Here is a 24,535-nt window from a genome sequence, read left to right as displayed (position 1 = left end):
GAAGGAAAATCTTGTGTGATTTCAGTAGTGCATCTGGCTTTATCTGAGACAACTAAATCCAACTTGCTAGGGAGCCGGGGGAGGAGGCGAGTACGGCAAGCGGAAGGGACGAGCGGTTGTCAATGTTTGGAGTCTGGTTTCCAGGTTAGGGGTTTGTCAGCGTCCAGAAGTGCCGGTTGGCGGAGGAGAGAGCGGCTAGGCCATGTCGGCCTTCGAGAAGCCTCAGATCATTGCCCATATCCAGAAGGGCCTCAACTACACGGTGTTTGACTGTAAGTGGGTGCCCTGCAGCGCCAAATTTGTGACCATGGGCAACTTCGCACGGGGCACCGGCGTCATTCAGCTGTACGAAATCCAGCACGGGGACCTAAAGCTGCTTCGGGAGGTGGGTGCCGGGTCGCGACTGCCCAGTTCCAGGACCTGGGAGTTCTGGGAGGGGGGGGGGCAAGGCGAGTGCGGATCCTGCGGCGGGGGAGGGGGTGTCTGCATTCCTTTCGTCCAGTGCCTTCGCCCCGTGTCCCTTAAAAGCACAGCCGGAGCTGCGCGGCCGCAGCGCAGGGGATCGCACCTAGAGGAATCCTTCCCACGTACAATGCTCTCGGTCCAGACTTGACTTCCCCTCCGCGGGCTAGTTCGTTCGCGCCCTCGCGGCCCGCAGGTGTCTGGGAGTGAAGTTACGAGTTGGGGTCAAAATTCGAGGCCCTGCGGAGCAGTCCGCAGTTTGTTTGCGGAGAGCCTGTGAATAGGCCCCTTGTTAGTAAGATGCTTTTTCTGGCAAGCAGAGCCAAAGCCGGCGCCCGCCGTGTGTGATCGCAGGAGACACCCCCCCCCCAACACACACTTACCCAGCACATACTAGTTTATCGCCTGGTATTCCCAGGCGTGTGGATGACAGTGTCCCCGACCTCAGGGAGGTCTCTGGTGGGAGAGAGAATCAGTTAAATAATCAAACCAACGATGCATAAATACAAGCCAAGATGAATTTCTCAAGCATACAAGGACAGGGTTCTGTGAGAGTGAAAACAGATTTGGGATGAACAGAAACGATTTAGGCCAACCTAGGAGTGGAGGAAGAGGTTTCCAGAGGAAACGGCCTGTGGGGAAGCTCAGCTGTGGGAGAGAGATGATCTTCGTATGAAACAGAAGTGGTAAGCAGGGACCAAAAGTTGCAAAAATCTATGAGTCATTTAAAATGTATGCCCCCCCCCCCCCCCAGAAAAACAGGACATCATTGAAGGGCTTTAAACAGTGTGTGGCATGGTCAGGTTTACAAGTTTTGTAAAAATCACTAGTGAAAGGATTTAAGAGTAATGTTGTTAGCTAACATTTTTATACCTGCTTACAGTTTTTAAAATGCCTTGATTTGGGTTGCCTGGGGGTGGGGAAATGATCATACTCAGGTGTTTAGGGGTGTGATAGACTACAGGGAAGGTTGACAACTCCAGGGATCAAAAGCTATAGAGAGAATCTGCTTGGAGGAGTTGGAGGTTAAACAGGTAAGTAAAGAATGAATATAGTGTCCATAGGAAAGCTTAGATTAGAAGGTAAGTTGGGCCCCATCCCGCTTTAAATTTCTACAAGTGCCAGTTTTCTTGTTTGTCTTCTCTAGTCAGGGACTCTACTCAGTAAACGTGGCTTGTTCTTTTCTATCTCTCCTTAAGTTGTTCACCACTTAGCCCCCAGTCATCTGTTGCTGTTCTAAGGTCCAGTTCAGATTATTTGATTTATGTTCAGATCCCACACAAAGAAACTTTTCTTACATTGCATTCCTGTGGTACTGTATGTGCCTGAAATATATCATCCTGTCCCATTTATCTGTAGAAGCTGCCTGCCTTCCTCCCTTCCCTTCTCTCTTTCTTTTAAGATTTTTTTATTGATTTTTAGAGAGGGAGGAAGAGGGCCATCCACTGGCTGCCTCCTGCCCGCCCCCTACGGGTTGCTGATTCCATTCCCAGGCAGGGCACATACCTAGTGCACAGAACTGCTGCCCAGCCAACTGAGCCACACCGGTTAGCACAGTGTCTTTCTTTAATATGGTACATAAGGAGCAGTGTCTCAGTAAATTACTTGTTAAAAGAATGAGTAAATGTATGTAAAAGATATAACTTGGGTAATTTAATTATTTTTCTTGCAATTTTATTTTGTATTGGTTTCAGGTGTACAGCTTAGTGGTTAGACAATCATATACTTAATGTAATGGGTAATTGAATTATTGATTTATTGATTATATGATTGGGGTGAGGGGTTTAAACAAATGGGAAACATTAGAATAGCAGAAAGAAGTTTAAAGGTGAAGTATTAGGAACAAACAACAATCAAAGCTCAACCAGAGAGCATCTATAGACTTGTGACTTTTTTTTTTTTTTAAATATATCTTTATTGATTTCAGAGAGAGAGGAAGGGAGAGGGAGAGAGAGATAGAAACATCAATGATGAGAGAATCATTGATCGGCTGCCTCCTGCACTCCCCCTACTGGGGATTGAGCCCACAACCCCTGCATGTGCCCTGATCCAGAATCGAACCTCCATCTCCTGGATCCTAGGTCGATGCTCAACCACTGAGCCTTGCCCGGATGGGCGTGATTTCTTTTTTATAAGACTGTGATTTGTGTATATTTCAGGAATATATTTGTTCCAAAAAGTGAAATAGTGCTTTTTGTCTCTTCTAGAGATTCTGGAGGATTCTAAGGAGTTCTTGAAATAAATCTGCTTTTTAGCAAAAGTAATGTGTTAATGATAGAATATTTTAGAAATATAAATAGGAAAAGAGGAAAATTAGTATCACCCATGATCTCAACCCTAGGAGTAACTACTTTTTATATTTTACCTGTATCTTTTGGGTCTTCTTTTTTTCTACCATCAACTATCTGCTGAGAAACTATTGTTTCAAGGCACTACGCTGAAGAAAGACCAAAGTACTAAAATGATTTTTTTCTCCTAAAGAGCCTGCTGTATAAAGAGAGGATAAGACAAATACAAAAACATTTAAGAACTTAACATGGTATTTTGCTGTGATGGTGCCTTCGGAAAGAATAAAGTTAAGTTCAAGCTCAGTGCATCTCAGTTCTTAACATACATTATTGTCACCTGAATGTGTATTGTTGCTGTTTTGTGTGTGTGGTTTAAAATACTCATGCCTTGGTCCCACCCCTAGAGGTTCTGATGCATTGGGACTCTTGCATCTACACTATAGTGAGGTCTGGGCGGCAGTATTTTTTCAACTTCCACCAGGTGGTTCTAATGAGTACAGGACTGACCACAATGGAGCTAGATGAATTATTTTATTAAAACATTAGGAAACATTCTTGATTCTGTCATTGTGGGACCACCTCAAGTCATGTACTCCAAAGCCTGTGCATCCAAGATGAAAAGGAAGGAAGAAAATCTTTGTTGGTGCCTTCCGTATCCTGTTACTAGAGATAGATGGAGAATGAGGCGGGGCCGCCAGGTACAGTTGAGCAGTTTGCTGCATCACCCTCGGGCGTCTGGCATCTCTTTCATCAAGCCTTACCCGTGTGAGACTTCATCAGCCTGTAAAAGGCACCATTTTTCTAATTGGCACGAAGGACTAGGGGTAGCCCTGAAAAATGGAATTATAGTTGGAGATGTTTACACTTTAATATTTAGTAATAAGCTAATATAGTTCTGCTTTTTTAGTCCCTGTGGCACTGAATTCACTGCTTGTTAGCATTTGGTTGACTAAACCTTTTAATGTTAATTAAGTAGTGCCAGGATGTGGAGGAGGCAATACTGACAAGCTGTACTAGACCTGCCCACAGACAGAACAAAAATAGCTCTCACTAGAATTATCCATCATGGGCTTCTTTAACCATGGTAACTTATTGTAGCAAAGAGAACCGACATCTGGGTCAAACGCAGCTATCATGGGTGGTCATTTTCACTATCATATGGCAAAAGTTCATATATACTAATTATCATTATGAAACAAATTTCACAAAATAGACATATATTTTATAACGGTTTTCAAGTGAGAAGAATTTTAAGTAACCACTGAATTCTTTTCGTGTTTTCTTTTGAAAAGGTGAAGTATTTAACGGCATTTTTTATGAACTGTAAAAATTAGCTTCACTCCAGCACCCTCTCTTAACTTAGCTACTATTATGATTTCCATGAATGACTGAGGAAAGAGAAAAGACCCCTGCTTTTATAAGTCCATTTGTCAGAATAGCTCAGCCTTTCTGAGCAAAGTGCAGTCCTCCTTGGGCAGAAAAGATGTTTATATGTCTGAGTTTATTTGTTAAGATGTTTATGTATTTTGAGTTTAATTTGATTCTTGCACAACATAAATATATATTTCTGTCTTGTAAAGATAAGAATGAAGGTGAAAACCAAAGGACACAAATCTGAAAGTAGGTTTAATTCATGCCTGAACCATTTACCTCTCAATCCATTTCAGGATTGGAACATTTCTTTGGTATTTCTAGTGACTCTGAGGTTTACAGAATGGGGGCTACATAATAAAATATTTAATTGTTATATGTGTAGGCCTGGAGTCAGCCTAGTTTGGTTCTGGGACCTTGGGCAAGTCTAGCCCTCTGACCCTGTTTCCTCTCTGGAAAGGGTCTTCCCAGGGCTTAGTGTGCAGTTGTGTGTGTTGGAAAGAGAAGGAGTGGTCTGGTCTAGAAAACATCTAGAAAAGTATCTGATATATAGGTGTCCAGCATACAGATACTGTTTTCATTATTGCATATAAATGACACCAGAAACTGTATGTCACTTGAAAACATGGTGGGAGAAATGGGAATGGGAATTCAGTCTACAGTGGTTTTTCCCTCCCAACACTAGAACAGAGATTAATAGATGACCAGTTATACTTTCATTCAACAAATGTTGAGCACCTATTAGGTGTTGAACAAATTGGACAAGGCCCCATTCTCATGGTAATCATTCTAGAAAGGGAGGAGATAGATCATTGAATAATTTAGTTGGTAAGTGACATAAAGAAGATTAAACAGGGCAAGATTGATAGTGATTTGGGAGTTCCACTTCCGATTGGAGGGGCAGGGAAGGCCTCTTAGAGGAGGTGACATTTAAACTAAAATCTGAATTGTGAGAAGGATGATGTGATCTGAGTGAGGGAAGAGCAGTCCAGGCAGTGGGAAGAGGAATGCAAATGTCCTGAGGTAGAAATAACTTCGGTGTGTCTGAAGAACAAAAAGCCACAGGTGTGGCCGGAGTGTAGTAGAGGGATGGGGAGAAGCCTGAGAGACGAAGGCCAGATTTCAAAGGGTTCCCTGCACTTTGTACACCACAGGCTGTGGTGCCACTCCTGTGAGTCTGTACCTCTAAATGTACATACATTTTATTTTATTCCATTATATTTGCAATAATATCCACTTTTAGAATCTATGCAGGTATGAAGTGAAACTAGTATATGGCCCATCATGAAATAGATATACATGGCATACATAGTTCTCAGCCTCGTTTCTTCTAAGGTAGGAATCCTCCGACATGTTCAGGTGGCAGAACATCTGGACGTCGTGTTGCTGGTTTTGGAATACCGTGAGGCGCTGGAATAGGCAGCTTTGTCTCTGCACAGGGAACGGTTTTTCCAGTAGGAAAATCTGACAATATATATATATTCTGATCTTTACATCACAGGAAATTTCTTATCCTCAGTTCCAGATTCTCTTGTTGGCGTTCATTTGCTAGTATTTTCTAACAAACAAGCTAAAAAAATTATTGAAGAAAAGTTAAATTTGAGAAAAAAACAGTCAGCTTTAAAAAAAATTTTTATGTAGGTACCTGTTCTTGCTTCGGCAGCACACATACTAAAATTGGAAAATTACAGAGAAGATTAGCATGGCCCCTGCGCAAGGATGACGTGCAAATTCATGAAGCATTCTATATTTTTTTAAAAAGAGGGAAAAAATTGCATTGGTGCCAGAATATCAGTGTGTTCCAGGAGCATGGTTTGAGATTCCCTATTCCAGAGGGCCCAAAGGAACATTAGGTAAAGGCATAAGATAAGGAGCTAAGTTTGTGCTTCCCAAGTTTTTATTACCAGCAATAAAATCCTAAAAGAACTGTGTGCTCCCTGTAGGCGCTGACAGGTAGGAGTTAGCTGCTCCCTCTTCCATGGCCCTGGAAGAAGGAGAGAAACCCCGCCAGAGGCTCCAGGTGGGAGGAGTGGAATTACGAGAGGCAGAATGCTTTTTAGCTGGGGGAAGAGAAGAAGTGGGTGACCAGTCTTCCCAGTACTTCTCTGAGAAGAGTTTTCCAGAGTTCTGTCAGTGTATGATGCAGCTGCCCAAGGCTCCTAATCCTCTGAGTCCCTGGGACCACATTCTTGCCCATTAGGGCCCCCCTGCATCTTACCGAGAGGGCTGCCGTTACCCATGACTTAGATAAGCTGGGGAGACCCAGGCCCACTGTGAAACAGACGGGGGGAGGGAGTCGATGGCTGTTTCATCAGTTGGTATAAGCTGGAACTTTGAATTAGTTCAACCATGGGAAATGTGTCCTAACTCTGATTAGGTGCTATATCAGTATTAATATATTATTTTAGGTACTTTTATTTGAGGGAAGGAGTAGGTGGGGAGGACCCATAGTGAGTAACATGTCATGTTGGACCACCTATGCATTAAAAAGAAAAAAGTTAACATTCTGTGGTTCTGCACTTCTTACCAATATGGTCTTTTACAACCATGTTATTGTAGATGACTGATTTGTTTACTGGACAATTCCAAGGAGGCTGTGAATGCTTTATTTTATACCTGGCTACTTAGTAACTGCCAATTTATCTAGATCCCAAACCATGAGAAACCTTAACAAGCTGAGAGTTTCCAAAGCTTTGTACCACATAACAATCTCTTTTGAATCATGGAAGAAATTCTTAGTTTTAGTTTGTGTGAAGTGAATTTCATTTTCTTTTTCTTTGAAAGTTGCTGTGTATACCCTATATGGAAATGCCCGGCCAAACATTGAAAGTGCAAGGGAAATTATATTTTAAATTATATGAAACAGGCCAGCCCTAATGGGAGGGATGAAGCTTGACACAGGACCTGAAGGGTTACAAGGGGAGATGCCCTAGCAACTGGTGAACTCGGTGTAGGGGAAAAGTTCATACGGATATATTGTTAAGTGAAAAAAATCAAGTCAAAGGACAACATACGATGAGCCTTTTGATATTAAAACAACCTTATATGTGTTTGTAAATGTATAGAAAGAGGCTTAGAAGGGTGGGCATTACTTCTGTGGTCAAAGGGAGACTCACTTTTTTCCCTTTAGTCTTATTTTGTTTGAATTTTTAGAGGGAAATGTATTATGTAAACATTAAGAATAAAAAAAATTAAAGATTGTAGGGACCAAATAAGAGGAATAGTTTTGCCCTGTTGAGGCTGACAGTAAATGGGTATTATAAGGCTAGAGTGTATTGTGGGACAGGCATCAAGTAGTGGCCTCATCTAATTCCAGATTGTCCAGAGTTTCCAGGGGCGGAGCCGGAAGGAAAAGCAGGCCCCTGGAGGGATGTCAGTGACCTGAGCAGGTGAAGTTGAGGTCAATGGGGACTTTGGAGAAATCAGAAACATCAAAGACCCACAGAGGTGTGGGAGTCGGTGGGAGTGTCATAATGCATGTGTAAATATAGGAGGAGTTAGGTAGGAAGTGATACAGTAGCACCCCCCTTATCCACAGTTTCCCTTTCCAGTTTCCATTACCCACAGTCTGAAAATATTAAATGGAAAATTCCAGAAATAAGCAATTCATAAGTTTTAAATCACACACGACTCTGAGTAGTGTGATAAAATCTCAGACCATCTTACTCTGTCCCACCCTGGTATCCACGGTATATACGCTCCCTGCCTGTTAGTCACTTTGTGGCCGCTTTGGTTATCAGATCAACGGTCTCAGGATTGCAGTGTTTGTGTTTAAGTAACCCTTATTTTACTTAGTAATGGCCCGAAGCCATTCACATAACTTTTATTACAGTACATTGTTATAATTGTTCTATTTTATTATTAGTTCTTGTTAATGTCTTACTGTGCCTGACTTATAAATTAGACTTAATCATAGTTATATATAGGGAAAAACATAGTGCATATAGGGTTCAGTACTATCTTCTGTTTCAGGTGTCCACTGAGTTTGGAACATATCCCCCTGGATAGGGGCACTCCTGTATTTGGGTTGTAAACTCCTCGAGGGCATGGCCAGTCTTGTTCTTCTCTATGTCCTCTGCCTAGTTCATGGACTTGCATATAGTAGGTCACTGAATGTTGAATGCTTGAGTTGGGCAAATCTGTAAAGCTCTAGGGTTGGCTATCTTTATCTATGACGGGGGGTATTGTATTAGATCATTTCCAAGGAACTTTTCTGTGATATGGTCTTCAGGTGACTTCCATAAGCCACATGCCTTAAATAGTGCATTGGCGTATAGTTATTTTACTAATGTGATTATATACAATACTTGGAGCGGTTGCCTTTTAAATGAAAGGAACCCTAAAAGATTGGCTAATCCACACTAATAGCAGTGCCTTTGGTACACACAGGTATACAAATTTCTATGGATAGAGAACAGGACATAAACATTCTCAGTTTAGAGGGTTCTGCAGGGAAAACTATGAGAGACTCATAAGCATTTTTGTTCCTGTAGCCATCTGGAAAGAACAGTATCTTCATTACGTTCTCATTTCTGCAGAGGATCTTAAGGAAGAATATCACATTAAATGCTGAAATTTTCATATTTGCAAACCAATGGAGATGATAGAGTTGTCAGCATTTGAATGTCTCATTAGCGAGATGAGAGGAAAGGCAAAATTAAAACTCATTATTTTTGACAGTTATGAGGTTTTAAACTACAGAAGAATGACTAAAGGAAAAGCATGACAATTTTTTATCAGAAAACATTTTTAATAGCTTTTTACATTATGTGACTTACTTAAATCCCATAATAAAGCTGTAAATATCTTGGGTTATAAATAGTTGCTTACATAGATAATGTATCCTCTCTCCCTCTCTTTTATCAAGATTGAAAAGGCCAAACCCATTAAATGTGGAACATTTGGTGCAACATCTTTACAGCAGAGATATTTAGCTACTGGAGATTTTGCTGGAAACCTTCATATATGGTAAGATTATTAAATTAGTATTAAGACATGAGATAAGCAATTTCTTCAGTAGTCTTGTTACTCTTCCAGTGAAAGAGAATTCTAATTTTTCTTTAGGTATTTCAAATAATGTCAATATTTATTTCTACATATGCTGTTTGGTGCTACCATTTAATACCTTGTATTTGTAAATAATGGGCTATTCCCCTCCACCTTGAAGGATACAATATATAAAAATGCACTTGTATAAGGTGGGGAAAAATTAGATAGTAATTGTGTGCATTTCAGCAATGCGTTTGGCATTACAGAATGATACTGAGTTTTTGCTTGTTTTAATTCATTTAATTTTTTTTAATGTGTTAGCTAACATCTAAGCACAACTTTTTAGGAACACATCTGTTGAGCAAATCAAGATAAACCTGTTTTGAATGAGCAAAATTACAATTGTGCCAAAGGCTTTTAATTTTCATGTTTTACCTAGAGTTATTTCCTTATATTTAAATTAGAGCTGAGTGAATTCAAATTTCTCTGTAATTACTTTTCAAGAATATCTCTTAATCACCTGAAGTACACAGTAATGTTGTAAAGAGAAAGTGTCTTCCCTGCCTCATGTTTTCTAATGTGACCTTTCTTGATTTCTCACTTAGAATCTGCTACTTTGTAATTAAATTACTTTGACCTATTTATCTGTCTTAGACTCCTAATATAAAACATAATGAAGCTATTTTAACTTACCTTTGCTTTAACTGCTTAATAATTAAGTTAGCGTTTATTACAATGCATTAGTTCTTACATGCTGTGGTGTATACTTTCAAAGAAATTGGGCGAGGGACTAGTCTGAGTGTTGCTTTTTAAAAAAATATATTTCAGCACAAGAATATGAGACAAATGTAACTGTTGACTTTCTTCCTAATAGAGTAGAACAGGTATTACTGACTTATTTTCATTGATAAGTCTTATAATTTTATGTTTTAAAAAGTAATGTTTTTTAAAAATCTGTAAAAATAGTAAAATAGTTTTTTAAGTAGGACCTCAATCCTATTTAGTCTCTTGATTTTTTCACAATAATGCTACAAAGATAAACATCATGTCTAAACTAGGTTGAACTATCTCAAATTTGCTAATCTTGGCCCATTAATAAGTTGGGATTGCATCATGAAAAACTACATTCCTTTTTTAAAAAGTGTAAGTTGTTGAAAACTGACTTGTTAAAGAGAAATACGGAGAGGAGCTCCAGTAGAAAAGCAAAAGAAGGGTGGCGAGCGAGAAAAGGGATTTGTTAACGTAACCCGCTTGGGCCGTTCATCATCCAGCTCTCGCGCAGACTCAGGCACACACAGTAGCAGGTACTTTCCTGCATTCCTGTCTCTTAAAAAACCCCAGAATCAGACAGACTTCAGCCAGTTTGACTATTATTTGTGACCAGTGGGTTGATAAACTGAAAAATATATAACTAGATGAAAATCAATGTGGAATTCAGTGAAAAATAATACATTATAAAGGGAGAAATGTGTACTGAGTACATACTACTCATATAATAAAATAAACCTCAGAAGATCTCAAGATGAAACTACCAAGGCCTACTTTGGAAACATTCTAAATCCTTTGAATTTACTCTGTATTTAAAGCAGTAATTATTAGACTTCAGTCAGCAAAGAGTCCACAGGTTTGGGACCCCATCCCAGAGGTCCTTATTAATTATGTCTGGGGAGGAGCCAGCGAATCTGCCCTTATTAATAAGCAGACCTGGTAATTCATGTACAGAGGTCCTACATAAATCATCTTAAGTAAAGTAGACTCAGGGGTTTGAATTCCAAGTTGAATAATGACCATTCTCATTGAAGGCTTAAAAGATGCTAAAGTGGAGAGAAGAAATGGTAGTATATGTGTAAATTCATAGCAAAACCCTTATTTTTAAACAAAAATCTAAATATGGTATGCATTCTTACATTTTAGTAGTGGACTGAATGTTTGGGACATGTGGTGTAAGAAAGAAGCTGTCTTCTGTTGTTTAGGAATTTGGAAGCTCCAGAGAACCCAGTCTATTCTGTAAAGGGCCATAAAGAAATTATAAATACTATAGATGGTGTAGGTGGACTCGGAATCGGGGAAGGCGCACCTGAAATTGTGACTGGCAGCCGAGATGGTAAGTCTAACTATGTTATGTATTTTAATTTTTTTTTAAAGATAAATCTTTATACAACAGTATATCCTCTGTATGTGGAAATCATCCATAACCTTGACCCACTAAATCTAGCAATCTACTTTTTTAGTAGGCAGGTTTGATTGCATATCCCTAAATTGTTTCATTCTTGAGTATTTTGAGATAGAGGGAAAGCACTTAACTCTTAGTTTTGAGCCAGTTCAACTACTAACAACCATAGTTTCCTATGAACCTCGAAGGATTTAAAATTTCTTTATAGGCTTTTGAGGCAGCTGACAATATAATGTGGGTGGCAGCGTTTCACTTTCTTTTTTTAAAAAGCAGGATCAGTACTTGTGAAAATTGTCACACTGACAGCTGGTTGAACACTGAAGTTCTGTGATCCTTCCGCTGAGCACTGTAGGAAGCTCCAAGGGCACCAGCTTCGCTTTTCCGCTCTGCAGGGACTGAAAAGGGACAGGTGTTAAAGAAAAGTTGGTGGAATTTTCTAATAGTTATTCGAGGGCAGCTATGTTTTTGAGATCAAATATTCTTTCCAGTCCTAAAAACAATATGGAATATAGAAGGAAAAATAGCAGCCTACCATACCAGCGTAGCTACTAGGTTTGTTTTCCTTTCCAGTCTTATATGCAGCAACGTGTAGTTATCAGTGTGTGTGTGATTTTGTATCTTACTTTTTCCATTTAATGTTTTGTAATATGTAAATGTTGCTGTTTCCATATAGTTTTCATGTTTATTTTAACGACTACGTCACATCCCATCCTATGGACGTGTCACAGTGTTCTCACCAGGCCCCTGTTAATAAGCATTTAATTTAGCCTGGCCGGGCGTGGCTCAGCGGTTGAGCGTTGACCTAGGATCCAGGAGATCGCAGTTCGATTCCTGGTTGCAGACTCTATCCCCAGCAAGGGGCATGTGGGAGGCAGCTGATCATTGATGTGTCTATCTCTCCCTCTTCCTCTCCCTCTTTCTGAAATCAATAAAGATAAATAATAAAATAAGCATTCAGTTTACCATAAGTTTTTTGTTTATTGTTTTGGGAGAGAGACTTAAAAATAATGAAGAGATGAGTATCATCATGTATATAATTCTTTTGGAATAAATGTATCTTATGTTTTTTAAAATTTATTGTCAAACTTTGCAAAGTATCTTTTACCTTATCAGCTACAATAGGTGAGGTAGTTTTCCAGTCTAGCCACAGTGCTGATTTTCCTTTTCTCCCTAATTTTATAGATAAAAGTGTACTCCATTCCAACTTTTGTTAACTTCTTTCTATATTTGTTTACTAGTTAATTTTGCTTTGTGAAGTGTCTGTTTATGTTCTTCGCTCATTTAACTATTGCAAACTCCATATGAATTTTATCAATTTGTATGAACCCTGTGGAGTAATATAAACCTCTTGTCATATTTGCAGAAATTTTTTTCTCCTTATAGCAGCCTTTTTAATAACCAATTTTATTTTATTCTTGGAGATAAATCTAGTGGAATAGTGCCCCTTTTTCTATATTTATTATCCCTTTTAAGGATTTTTTTTTATGCTTTTCCTGTTCTCTCTCAGGTACTTTCCTTTCAGCCATTTTATAACATGCATTTGTATTTCTCATAGGCAGTGACACCATTTAGTTAGTGGTCCTGTAATTTGCATTAAAATGAGAAAGTTAAAATTAAATTGAGGAGAATTATTTGTTAATTTTATTTAATATTTCCCTGTTCTCTATTGCCACAGGGAAATTAAACTTAATTGTACATGAAATAATATTCTAAAACCCCATGTAAGAAATCACAGACGTAAAATTAGTTTATTCATCTCTATAAAGAATAAATGCCAGTGATTATTTGGGTGGTAAGGAAATAATTAAAATGGCACTGATATTCTAAATAACTAATAACTAGTTTTAGGCTTAAGCAAAGAAAGGAAAGCGTGATTTGAACTGTATAACATTTGTGTTTGCCTTGTCAATCAACCTTGTTGATAACTTAGGAACAGTTGTTGGTTTTTCTGTATATCCATTTGGAAATTTAAGTCAGACAGTATCATATGGGTTATATTGATACTAAGCACAACTTACCCAATTAGAAGTCAGAAAAATGTGACTATTTTTCAGATGTTATAACGTCTATAATATTGCCATGTGTACGGGAAGCCACAGGAAAAGAATGCAGAAAAGAAATGCCATTATTTGCTGAATTTTGCCAACTCACTTTTGTTTGTGACAGGAACTGTGAAGGTGTGGGACCCAAGGCAGAAAGATGATCCTGTCGCTAATATGGAACCTGTACAAGGAGAAAACAAGAGAGACTGCTGGACCGTGGCGTTTGGTGAGTTACTGAAGTATCAGGTGGTAAAAAGCACAGCGCTTCAGTCTCTATAGGCTGTTTTGTTGATTATTCTGACAGTTTACTGAGGCAAATAGACGTGGTGGTTAATGTCAACCTCTGTGGCCCGGGTTTGAATTCTCTTGGTGCTACTTATTGGCTGTGTGACCGGGGCTGAGTTCTTAAGGGTCTCTGTTTCTTGGTTGCTTCATTTATAAAATGGAAGTAATAAGAGAATTTACTTAATAATGTTGCTATGAGGATTCAGTAATTTAATACACGTAAAGTGCTTAGAATTGTGCTTAGATGGTTAAGTGCTCAAAAAGAATTTGCCATTACTACGTACTTGTGTTTACTAGATATTGACCTAGTTACAACCAAATGCCAATAATGGAGCTAAGTAGAGCCTCAAGAGGAGATGGTAACCTAACAAATCTTACATTATACTCTACATAGAGTATGTTTATTTTCTAGAAAATAGTTATACCATTACAAAATTATTTCTTCTAAATTTAATAACTGTCTTCCTCTATTAATATACTTAAAACAAATGTTGATTTTGTAAGACTAATATGTTTACCTTTGTGTCTCTTGCCGAGCACCAAAATTAAAATAATTTTTGCTAGTAAGAGATATAGGGCATATTTAGTTTTAAACCTCTATTTTCTTTCCTCTTTTTCTTAGTATAATCTTCTGGATAACAGACATTAAAAGTGGGATTTAACAATATATGTGAACTGTTCAGCTTTTTATGTTATTTTAAAATTGGACTATTACTTAGAGAAAAGGTTTAGACATCCATTTTAAAAATAAGTTATTGTATGGGAATTACTGTTTGTGTGTGTATTATGAGCAATAATATATAAACTTAAGACATACACTTGGGGAGAAATTTCAGGTTTAGTATTTAGAATCATCATCCAAAAATTGATATAATAATTAAAAAGTAATTACTTTTGTGTTCATTAAAGCCTTTCAACATTGATCTAAGGGACAGAAGTACAATTTTAAATATAGGACATTAAGTTTAAAAAGAAAATCCATTGATTTGACAATTTTTTATGAGTGCCAAGTAAGCGCAAAGCTTTGGGCATAGAAAGGTGAAACCAATGCATTATCTAGCTCCAAGATGCTTATAGTTTAGTAAAGAGGACATGCTATCTACATTAATTATAGTTACAAGGTAGGAGTGGTAAAAGGTCACAAGAGGCATGGACAAATGCAGAAAGAATCCCAAGGGAGAGATGACTAGGGTGCAGTGGGGGCATTTTTTACCTCAAGAATATATAGAATTTGAACCACTGAAATTGGAAGGAAATTTCAAGAATTTTCTTCATACTTGGAAGAAGGAAATTTCTTCATACTTGGAAGAAAGTATGTAGAAGGAAATATTGTAGTAATAGAAATATCTATAAAGAATATAGGCACCCCTATGTTCATTGCAGTATTCACAACAGCCCAGATTTGGAAGCAGCCCAAGTGCCCATCAGTAGATGTGTGAATTAAAAAGCTGTGGTACATTTACACCATGGAACACTACTCAGCCATAAAAATAGAAGAGAATCTTACCTTTTTCAACAGCGTAGATGGACCTGGAGAGCATTAGTCTAAGTAAAATAAGCCAGTCAAGGAAAGACAAGTACCATATGATTTCACTCATATGTGGAATCTAACGAACAAAATAAACTAACAAACAAAATAGGAACAGACTCATGGATAGAGGGGCTGGGTGAAAAAGGTGAAGGGATTAAGGAAAAAAACAAAACTTGTAGACACGAGAACAGTATGGTGATTCCCAGAGGGAAAGGGGTGGGAAAGGCAGAAGAGAGTAAAAGGGGGGATAATGACAGAAGGAGACTTGACTTTGGGTGGTAGACACAATACAATAAGAAAGAAAGAAAACGTCTCACGAGGGATGATGGTTTATAAAGGAACATGGTGAGGTCAGTGTTGGACATCCTGCGCGTAAGGGCTGTTGTATCACCCGGGTGGGCCCACGGTAGAAAGGCAGGACTGGGTTTTCTGAGAAGGCAGGAGTTGAGGTGGTAGAAAACAAAGACTTTGGGATAAGATGCCCAGATAGCCCAGCACAGTTACATGGGCCTCCCTCTCACTTCACACAGTTTCCTCTGCAAGAGAAGTCCAGAAAAAATCCCTGGAACCAAGCAGGAGGAATTTAACTACAGATTATAAATTTACAGGTGTGACCATACAACTAAAAATATGTCACAGTGTGCTACAACTTATTTCAGGTTTCCTTACAAAGATGAGGTAACCCCAGAGCAAACTTTAGCAAAATAAATAAGTTTTATTTATTTATTTTTATTATTATTTTAAAATATATATTTATTGATTTCAGAGAGAGGAAGGGAGAGGGGGAGAGAGAAAGAAACATCAATGATGAGAGAGCCACTGATAGGCTGCCTCCTGCACGCCCCCTGCTCGGGATCGAGCCCGCAGCCCTGCATGTGCCCTGACCTGGATTGGAACCTCTATCTCCTGGGTCACAGGCCGATGCTCAACTACTGAGCCACGCCAGCCAGGCAATAAATAAGTTTTAAAGTAGCTTCTGTTTTCATTCAAATATAGTTTACTACCAAAGAAAGCAGTGGAAGCATAGCTGTATTTATTCTACCGAACCCTACTATGTTTGGACTGTAGTTGTCTTTTTGTCTGCAGATATAGTGTAGAGAGAACATTTGCTTTCAACTTAGAATGCAGTAAACATTTTCACATATCCCTTCAGTACAGAATGAGCTTTAAAAAACAAAACAAAAACTACATAAGATACCAAATTAATAACCTTGATGGCCTGTCAGGGTTGGTAACATGAGATTCTACCAAACGTGATTTTTAAAACCTGATTCGGTACAAGTTATGTGCATAGTTTCATAAAATTATTTTAGCAGCCTTTGGATTAGCATATATAACGATCTGAAATGTTGTGCCTTGATTTGCAGGCAATGCTTATAATCAAGAGGAGCGTGTTGTGTGTGCTGGCTATGACAACGGGGATATCAAACTTTTTGACCTCAGAAACATGTCGTTGCGGTGGGAGACAAACATTAAGAATGGGGTAATGTACATTAAGATCCTTTTCAATTTCTTTGAGCATGTTTTCTTCCACCTCTGAACTACTAGAAAGGGAAAGTGACTCCAACAGCTCATCTCAGAAAAGCCCCTCTACTAGTGGTTCTTAACCTTCGGGGGCTGTGTGGCTCTTTGGGAATCTAGTGAGAATCATGGGCCCTCTTTTAGAAAATGAACACACACCCAGATGTGGTGTCGCAGTGCCCAGTGAGTCTCCAGCCCTGCCGCCTGACTGTGGACACCTGTGGGTCTCGCATTGGGATATCAAAATGAGCCTGTAGAGAGCCTGAAAATAGTAACAGCCTCCCCCAGGTACTTTCAGACTTCTGGTTCCTGAGTTGTGTGCCTTGACTGACTGTGTACAGTAGTTGGGGAACTCAAGATGGTTTGATCTTATTAACCAAGAAAACATTTTTTTATGGTTTAAGTTTTTAATGTATTGATTCAAAACACAAAATGATTGTTTAAATGCTTTCACATGAGCTAATAATTTCAAAGTTGTTTCACTTCGTTTGAAAGAACCTCCTGAATAATAATCATTAGAACATCAATAATAAATATTCTCTATTTTCAGGTATGTAGCTTGGAGTTTGACAGAAAAGATATAAGTATGAATAAGTTAGTAGCTACATCTCTGGAAGGCAAGTTTCATGTTTTTGACATGAGAACACAGCATCCGACCAAAGGCTTTGCTTCTGTTTCAGAAAAGGTGAGTCTGCGGGGAATGTCTTTCTATGAAGAGGAATGTTCTTTGCTTTTTTAGACTAATAAATAGACTTAGTCACCAAGGTGCCTCCCAGGTCTTTATGTGAAGGGAGCTATTTTTAATATATTCTTGTGAGATCTTGACAAGGTTTTCTGTGCAGAGTACTTTCCCAAAGTTTATCAGTGTTAGACTTCTTGATTATAATAAAGGCCTCAGTTGGCTAGGAATACTATTTATAATTAAGGAGCAATCATAGGAAAACTAGCTGATGACAGGAATTTGTTCACCAAAATCTAGCCTTGTGTTTTCTAATAAATATTTGTATTTATACCTAATTATGTACTTTTAAAAAAATGTACGTTTTTATTGATTTGAGAGAGAGAGGAAGGGAGAGGGAGAGAGAGAGAGAGAAACATCAATGATGAGAGTCATTGATCGGCTGCCTCCTGCACGCCCCCTACTAGGGATCGAGCCCACATCCCGGGCATGTGCCTTGATCTGGAATTGAACCGTGACCTCTTGGCTCACGGGTAGATACTCAGCCACTGAGCAACACCCGCTGGGCTACCTAATTATATACTTTAGGTGTATAACAATATACACCTTAATATAATACTAATTGTATACTTTGAATATATAAATATATATATATATATATATAAAGTGTCATTTAATCACATTTTACTTTACATTCCAGTTTGCTATAAGTAAAATTAAAGTGTTAATCACTGTGATTGATACATAGTAGGCGCTCAAAAATTTATTTATTCATTTATTCATGCTTACATACATACATACTTTGCCTTATTCTGAATAGTATTTGATGTAGCTTAGAAGGAAACGTGGTATTACAACATTAGAAAAATAGATGAAGAAAGCAGGGCAAAGGGAAAATACTTGTTTAAAAAAAATAAGATGATATCTGGAGTAAGGGGATTGCATAAAATTCATGCTGAAACATCCTGTCATTTGCAAGAGATGGGTTAGAAATGTGCCTCTGAGCTTCCTCCAGTATAAAAGCAAAGGCCAGTTACAGATTTGTAGTTTCCATAAGATTAAAATATGTAAATTGTTCAGGAAATAAAAATGCACTTCTTTTCTCACCATGGATTCAGTAGTACTTCCTATTTTGTCTTATTACAATAATTATTATTGCGTGGAAATTACTACCACAGCCTGATGAACTAAACTCTTAACAAGGGAACTACATTGTAATATTGTTTTGCCTTTGTTGTTTCAAAGTATATTAAGTATCAGCATAAAGCTCTTTACTAAATGTTTTATATACAACTGCAACATGTTTCTTATTATCTGTACATTTTAGTGTTATCTTCAAATTTTTTTCTTACATTTAGTTAATCTAGTAATTGCTATGTCTGAAAAATAAATGACTTTTCTTTTAAGAGGTCATATCTCCTCTTGCCTTTTGGGTTTTTATCAACTTCCAAAAGAAAACAAGAAGTTTAAGCTACAAAGCAAATTAAAATAAGTTTTAAGAGCTTGAACCTAATCACTTGAGGACTCACACACTTAAAGTGTGTATTCTGAGATGTGTTTTTATTTGCTCTTGGTAATTCTCTTAAAAGACTATTAAAATCAAATGTCAAGACTAATCACTCACTAAAATGCGAAGTGGCTTAGATCACATTAGGCAGTCCACTGCCTCTACGAAGCAGAAGTCTCGTCCCTCCTGTCTTCGCCCCTCGTCTCCACCTTCCTCTCCCTTCCCCCCTCTCTGCTCCCCACAGTGAATAGAGCACTCCTACGATAGATTTACTGGCTGTTAACTGCTAACAAGCTGTTAACCTTTATCTGGTTGCCATTTTTATCTTTTAGTTTAATATGACTGATAAGGCCTTGGCTTATTATGACCATAAACACTGTCTGTAAGTCCTTATGGCCCTTATTTTGAAGACCAGACAAGTCCCATGGTGTAGATTAAAGTAAAGCTCTAGGAGCTTTAAGTTAAAATTTATTCTGTATATGGAAACTCCCAGTACTCTCCACTCAGTTTTGCTGTGAACCTAAAACTGCACTAAAAAATAAAGCTTATTTTTTTAAAATTCAATCTATATTTTCCCTTAGGAAGAAGCATATGATTTTGTATTTTGAGTTTTTAATTCTCTTCAGAGTGAGCTACAGATATAAATGTATAAAATCTATTTGCATACTTTATATGGTACTATAAGCTTAGACTTTTCAACTGATAGCATCTTTTTTAGAAAAAATCTAGTAGAACTTGTTTCATAAAGCAATAAAGAAAAGTGATGTTTTTCCTGATCTCTCAAGGGTTCCTGTAATTCTCTGTAGCCATTATAAAGAGAAGGACCAGAAAATAATTACTTTTATCACAGTTGTTGAAACTACAGAAGTAAAATTTCTTTCTTGCAGGCTTTCTTTCCCAGGGCCGCGTTTATCACATAAACTTACACGCTGGTTGTGTGCCTCTCGCCCTGTTTAGGCCCATAAATCTACCGTGTGGCAGGTCCGACACCTGCCCCAGAACCGAGAGCTGTTCCTGACGGCGGGCGGCGCTGGCGGCCTCCACCTCTGGAAGTAGTGAGTCTCTGCCGGGCCCGGGCTCCTTTGGTTTTTTCGTGGGCGTAAAGTAGGACTAGGTTGACCTTTTTTGCCTTGTTTTCCTTCTTTGACTTGGTTCATTTTGCTATGATTTTAGATTTTATGGTATTAACAAGTATTATTTTCTAAGCATTTTTAAAACAAGTCTACTTACTTTACACTTAGTAAATATTAACCTTTTGACACATTAAATATGTTTGTTGTTTAGTTGTCTTTCGTATATCATAGTGGGTCAGGAACAATTCTTTTCATAGATTGGAAATCATGGGTTTTGCTAGTGTTTTTTTTTTAATAGGAAAACTTTTACCAAAGGCTTTTGTGAAATGTTCTCAGCAGGTCATTAGAACACTACATCTAGAAGGTAGGGAGAGGGTTGGAATTGTTAGTTTTATGTCCTAATAATTCACTTGCCCAAGTTCACGTAACATCCTTGTGATAGAAGCACAACAGAGCTGAGGCCCTTGATTGACCTCTGGGAAAAGCCTTGTCTTGAGCTTGCTTTCTGCCTCTGCGGGCAGGGTGAGTGACCGGGAGAGCTTACCCGCACTGCCCTCCTAATCCTAAGGGCCAAAGTTGGCAGGTACTTGATTAGCTGCTCATTTAAAAGGCCTGATAAAAATTGCGTTATTGGTTATCTCTTTCTGTAAACATCACCCAAGAAAAAAGAAAAAGAAAAAAACATAAGCCATAAATGAAATATTTCAAAAATAAAATTTGAAAAAAATAAATAGAAGAAAAACACCATTTTTAATATTTTTGAACTTTCACATTACAAAATACTTTTCTACTTATTAGCTCCTTTCAAAAGCTAGAAAGGGTTCTGAAAAGCATTTAGGGATATAGCTGACCAAAAACTGGGAGTGAATGCTTTAAATGAAAACTATATAGTTTCTGTGCATAAAAAGCAGAGGGAAAGTTTTGAGAGATCTGGGAGAATAGGCCATTTGGTAATTTCCCTTTCCCAGCACCTTGTCCATTGTTCTTCCCTGATTGTTCCAGTCCCTCTGCACTCTGGGACAGACCCCGCAGATCCCCAAGAGCCATGCAGCGGCACCTCACTGTTCTACCTGAGGACCCAGCTTTTCAGGCTGCTTACTTGAAGTACTGAGTCCTAGTTTTCTTTGTAATCCACACATGGAATTGTTTTCCCTGGGATGTGTAAACACATTTGCAGCTGGAATTTTTGACTATCATGGATTCAGTTAATATCAGTGAAGTTGGGTCTGTATGCAATTAGAAATTTGTAGTTTACCTCAAAATAAACGTTAACCCTTACCATAACAGATAACTAGCCTAATCTTCAAGTTGGTTTGGAGCTTTGCTGTCAAGTGTAACGGTAACACCAGCAAAGGAGAAATTTCTTGAGCACATAACCAAGAATTCCTAAGGAAACTCATCTAGTTATTCAGAAATTGTTTTCTGAATGAATGAACCCCAACATGCTGATTTTTTTTTGTATATTTGGAACACGTAAAGTCTCAAAACTTTAATAGACAGTATGGAGAGTTTTAAAAGTCTTTGTTATTTGTTAAATACTAAATTATTGCAGCCTTTGCCAAGAGATATGAAAAAGAATCTGCTATTTATTTATCTGAATGTTTTATTCCTTTTAATCAGAAGGAATTGTATGGTCTGAGAGGAAGAAAGAACAGTAGGTTATGAGCCTGTCATGTTTTCTGTTTCTGCTCTGCTTCTCAGTTGCTTTGTATCCTGAAACTGCTGGCCTTTATTAGCATTTGTAAAATACAGGTAATATCATAGTTGATACCTAACAGGCTTTAAAAGGCCTTCTAAGGAGGAGCGGTACCCCAGCATTTCACCAGGAACACATCTCTGTGCCAGGAGGGATGTTTCTTTTCCCCTCTCTCGAATCTAGACCAAATAGTGTTTATAAGTTACTCGCCTTCAACTTTTCTTATTTTATAAATTTATGTTTTCAGCTGAAAGACAATCACGTTTCGGAATGGCTTTTTCTGCTTTGAAGCCATGATGTTTAGGTCTAGAATCTCCTTCCCATAGAGTGGTACGCAGAAGGCCCTCAGGCTGGGATCTGCAGTGCAGCCGGGGGTGGAGACCGGCGTCTCACCCATTCTGGACGTGGTTAGATGGGCTCTGCAAGTGTTAGTTTCGGCTTTTGCCTTTTCACTGACTGTACCTCTTCTCTGCTCTTGCTCTCAGCGAATACCCCGTTCAGCGGTCAAAGAGAGATTCCGAGGGAGTAGAGATGGGAGTTGCGGGTTCCGTCAGCCTTCTGCAGAATGTCACATTGTCTACCCAGCCCATTTCCAGTTTGGATTGGAGTCCAGATAAAAGGGGCCTCTGCCTCTGTAGTTCATTTGATCAGATGGTAAGAGTACTGATTATTACAAAACTCCAAAAAATTTAACCTGAAGACTTTGGACTTTGAAACCTTCCAGCGGAACACTCCGCTGGAATTTAGAATGTGTTCTGGACCCTGCGACCCTCACTGAACAAAGTTGATTTGACTGATGAAAAAGGCCCAGACTCGGACCTCCAGGCTCGCCTCTCCCTGGGTGTGGAATGCCCGGTGGCATTCTGGCCACCTGGCTGGTCGCTGGTTCACTGCTGCACCCTGGGCACCATGGTCTCCAGAGCCAGCTCTTCTCTCTCCATTTCTGAGAAAGTTGATACTTGGCTGTATTTCAACATGTTTAAATGTGTTCTGCATCCCCACCAAAGTTCCATGTTTTATAATAAACACTTGTGTTGCATTTCCATGTTGACACTGTTGCGGTAGGGATCACTTAATTTCATTTAGAGTGGTTTGCCTTTGTGAAACTACTGTGAATTAACCTTCATAAATACACTTTGAGAGGTTTCACAGTGACTAAGTTTCAGTACAAAATATTACTTTATAAAATAACCAAAGCGTGCAGTCAAACTAGGTTTGGGTAACTGTTTTTAGCAGTGTAACTCATAAAATGAAATACTGTGATTTATGGAGACCTCATGTTTTTTTCTTTACCTAAAAAAATGAGTTAAATTAGTGAGACTTTTGGTTGTTGACTATGGTAAGTGATGTTGAGATGTTCAGGATTGTGGGGGGTTTGTAGCCTTAGTTTTTGTCAAACTTTTTTATATATTTTCTGAATAAATTTTTGTTTTTGAAATCAATGGTAGATCTGATTCTTTGAACTTAGTAGTAATAAAGCCAACACCATCACTTCTTCAATGTTCACTGTATCTTTGGCTAAGCTCAGAGTTGTTAATGGTATCACACTTTCATTAAGCCTACCCTCCCCACTCCATTCAAAAGAGAGAGCCACCTAAAACATTCATAATAATGTGAAATTCATGTGATTTCAGGGTTCTTGGGAAGTCACTTATTTGGAACATTAAATTCAGAAAGTTAACTTTAAAAAAAATCCCAAAATCTTGAATAGAACAATACTATGGACATAATTATGTCAGTAAAAATTAAATTGAACTTTTAAAATGCCTATCCCTGCTGACTTTTTGTTTGTTTTTAATTTTCAAAGGAAACATGAAAAATCTTTGAAATTCTCTTACAACACTTGTATTTAGTGGTATAATTAGAGAGGTTAAAGTCGAGAACAATAAATACTTGTATTTCACTAGATCTAAGATGTCATTGATTGTAAAATTATCTTATACCACTGAGAAAGGAAAATGTTGCCAGTGAAACTGACACAATGCTTTATTACTTAACATGTTTTTAATGTTCTCTGAATGTCCTGTTAAACTTATTAATATATAGGCTTTTTCATTATGCATCATGAAATGGTGGCACTCACACGGCCTGCAAATCGGTGCTGGCTGTCAGCTGGGACTTTTGTGTGTCCTTACAAAGGAAGATATATACAGAATAAGTTTGGTGTGGTGGTCTTCAGATTTCTTCTATTCTGAGGCTGATCCTTCTAAGTCACTTTCTGAGTTGACTCATCGCTGCTCATGGTTTTCCTTACAGTGTTGTCCTTGCACCATGAAGCGCTGATGATGCAGCCTTTCTTTAAACCATGCTTCTCTGTGGTCTTCAGGGTTTTCTTTCAGTGAACTGACACTTATTCTACAAGTTTTGGTGTACACATGTGGGCCATGACAGCTGTTGCTGTGTAACAAACTGCTGCAAAAGTTGGTGTCTTGAAACAGTAGCAGTCGTTACTGTGCTCACGGATCTGCGATGTGGGCAGGGCTCAGTAGGGAAGGTTCATCTGTGCTCCACGCAGCATCAGTTGGGCTGGGGGATCCACTTCTAGGGTGGCACACGGCCTGCAAGTCGTGCTGGCTGTCATCTGGGACCTCAGCCAGGCCTGGAAACAGGGACTCTTCACATGGCATGGGCTTCCTTAGAGTATGGTGACTAGGTTCCAAGGATGAGCATCCCAAAGAAAAGGCCAGGAGAAGCAATGTCAGTTATTAATGGCTTAGCTTCATAACTCGCTTAGCATCCCTTTTGCCATACTTCATTAATTGAAGCAGTCACCATACTCCCCCACACCCCAGTTAAAGGGGACAGGACAAATTCCACTCCTTTATGGGGACTTGGCTAGGTTCTGGAAGACAAGTGAGGCTTGAACTACTGTGTTGATTTTTTGAAAATACAATCTGGCGCAGGATTATAAGAAGCAT

At 38.6% G+C, this 24,535-nt stretch overlaps 1 protein-coding gene across 1 annotated transcript; it reads left to right on the top strand.

The window, feature by feature from the left end:
* The first annotated feature begins 70 nt into the window (after positions 1–70).
* On the top strand, positions 71–23,059 carry DNAAF10 (dynein axonemal assembly factor 10). The gene is made up of 8 exons (XM_081156814.1): positions 71–385; positions 8,989–9,089; positions 11,084–11,214; positions 13,450–13,551; positions 16,509–16,624; positions 17,213–17,347; positions 19,806–19,903; positions 22,103–23,059. Exons 1-8 carry the CDS (start codon positions 203–205, stop codon positions 22,308–22,310), a joined length of 1,074 nt encoding a protein of 357 aa, XP_081012940.1. The 5' UTR covers positions 71–202; the 3' UTR covers positions 22,311–23,059.
* The last annotated feature ends 1,476 nt before the right edge of the window (positions 23,060–24,535 follow it).

This window comes from Miniopterus schreibersii (assembly GCF_964146895.1).
Source record: "Miniopterus schreibersii genome assembly, chromosome: 13".
In the NCBI taxonomy this organism is placed as follows: Eukaryota; Metazoa; Chordata; class Mammalia; order Chiroptera; family Miniopteridae; genus Miniopterus; species Miniopterus schreibersii.
Note: the sequence above shows the minus strand (reverse complement) of the source record. Positions and strands in the feature narration are given on the sequence as shown.

Excerpts from the sequence above, each read along its gene's own strand:
- DNAAF10 (XM_081156814.1), top strand. The coding sequence starts at position 203 with ATGTCGGCCTTCGAGAAGCCTCAGATCATTGCCCATATCCAGAAGGGC. Across the intron at positions 11,215-13,449 it reads TGTGACTGGCAGCCGAGATG|GAACTGTGAAGGTGTGGGAC; the intron begins GTAAGTCTAACT and ends TGTTTGTGACAG. Across the intron at positions 16,625-17,212 it reads AGACAAACATTAAGAATGGG|GTATGTAGCTTGGAGTTTGA; the intron begins GTAATGTACATT and ends CTCTATTTTCAG.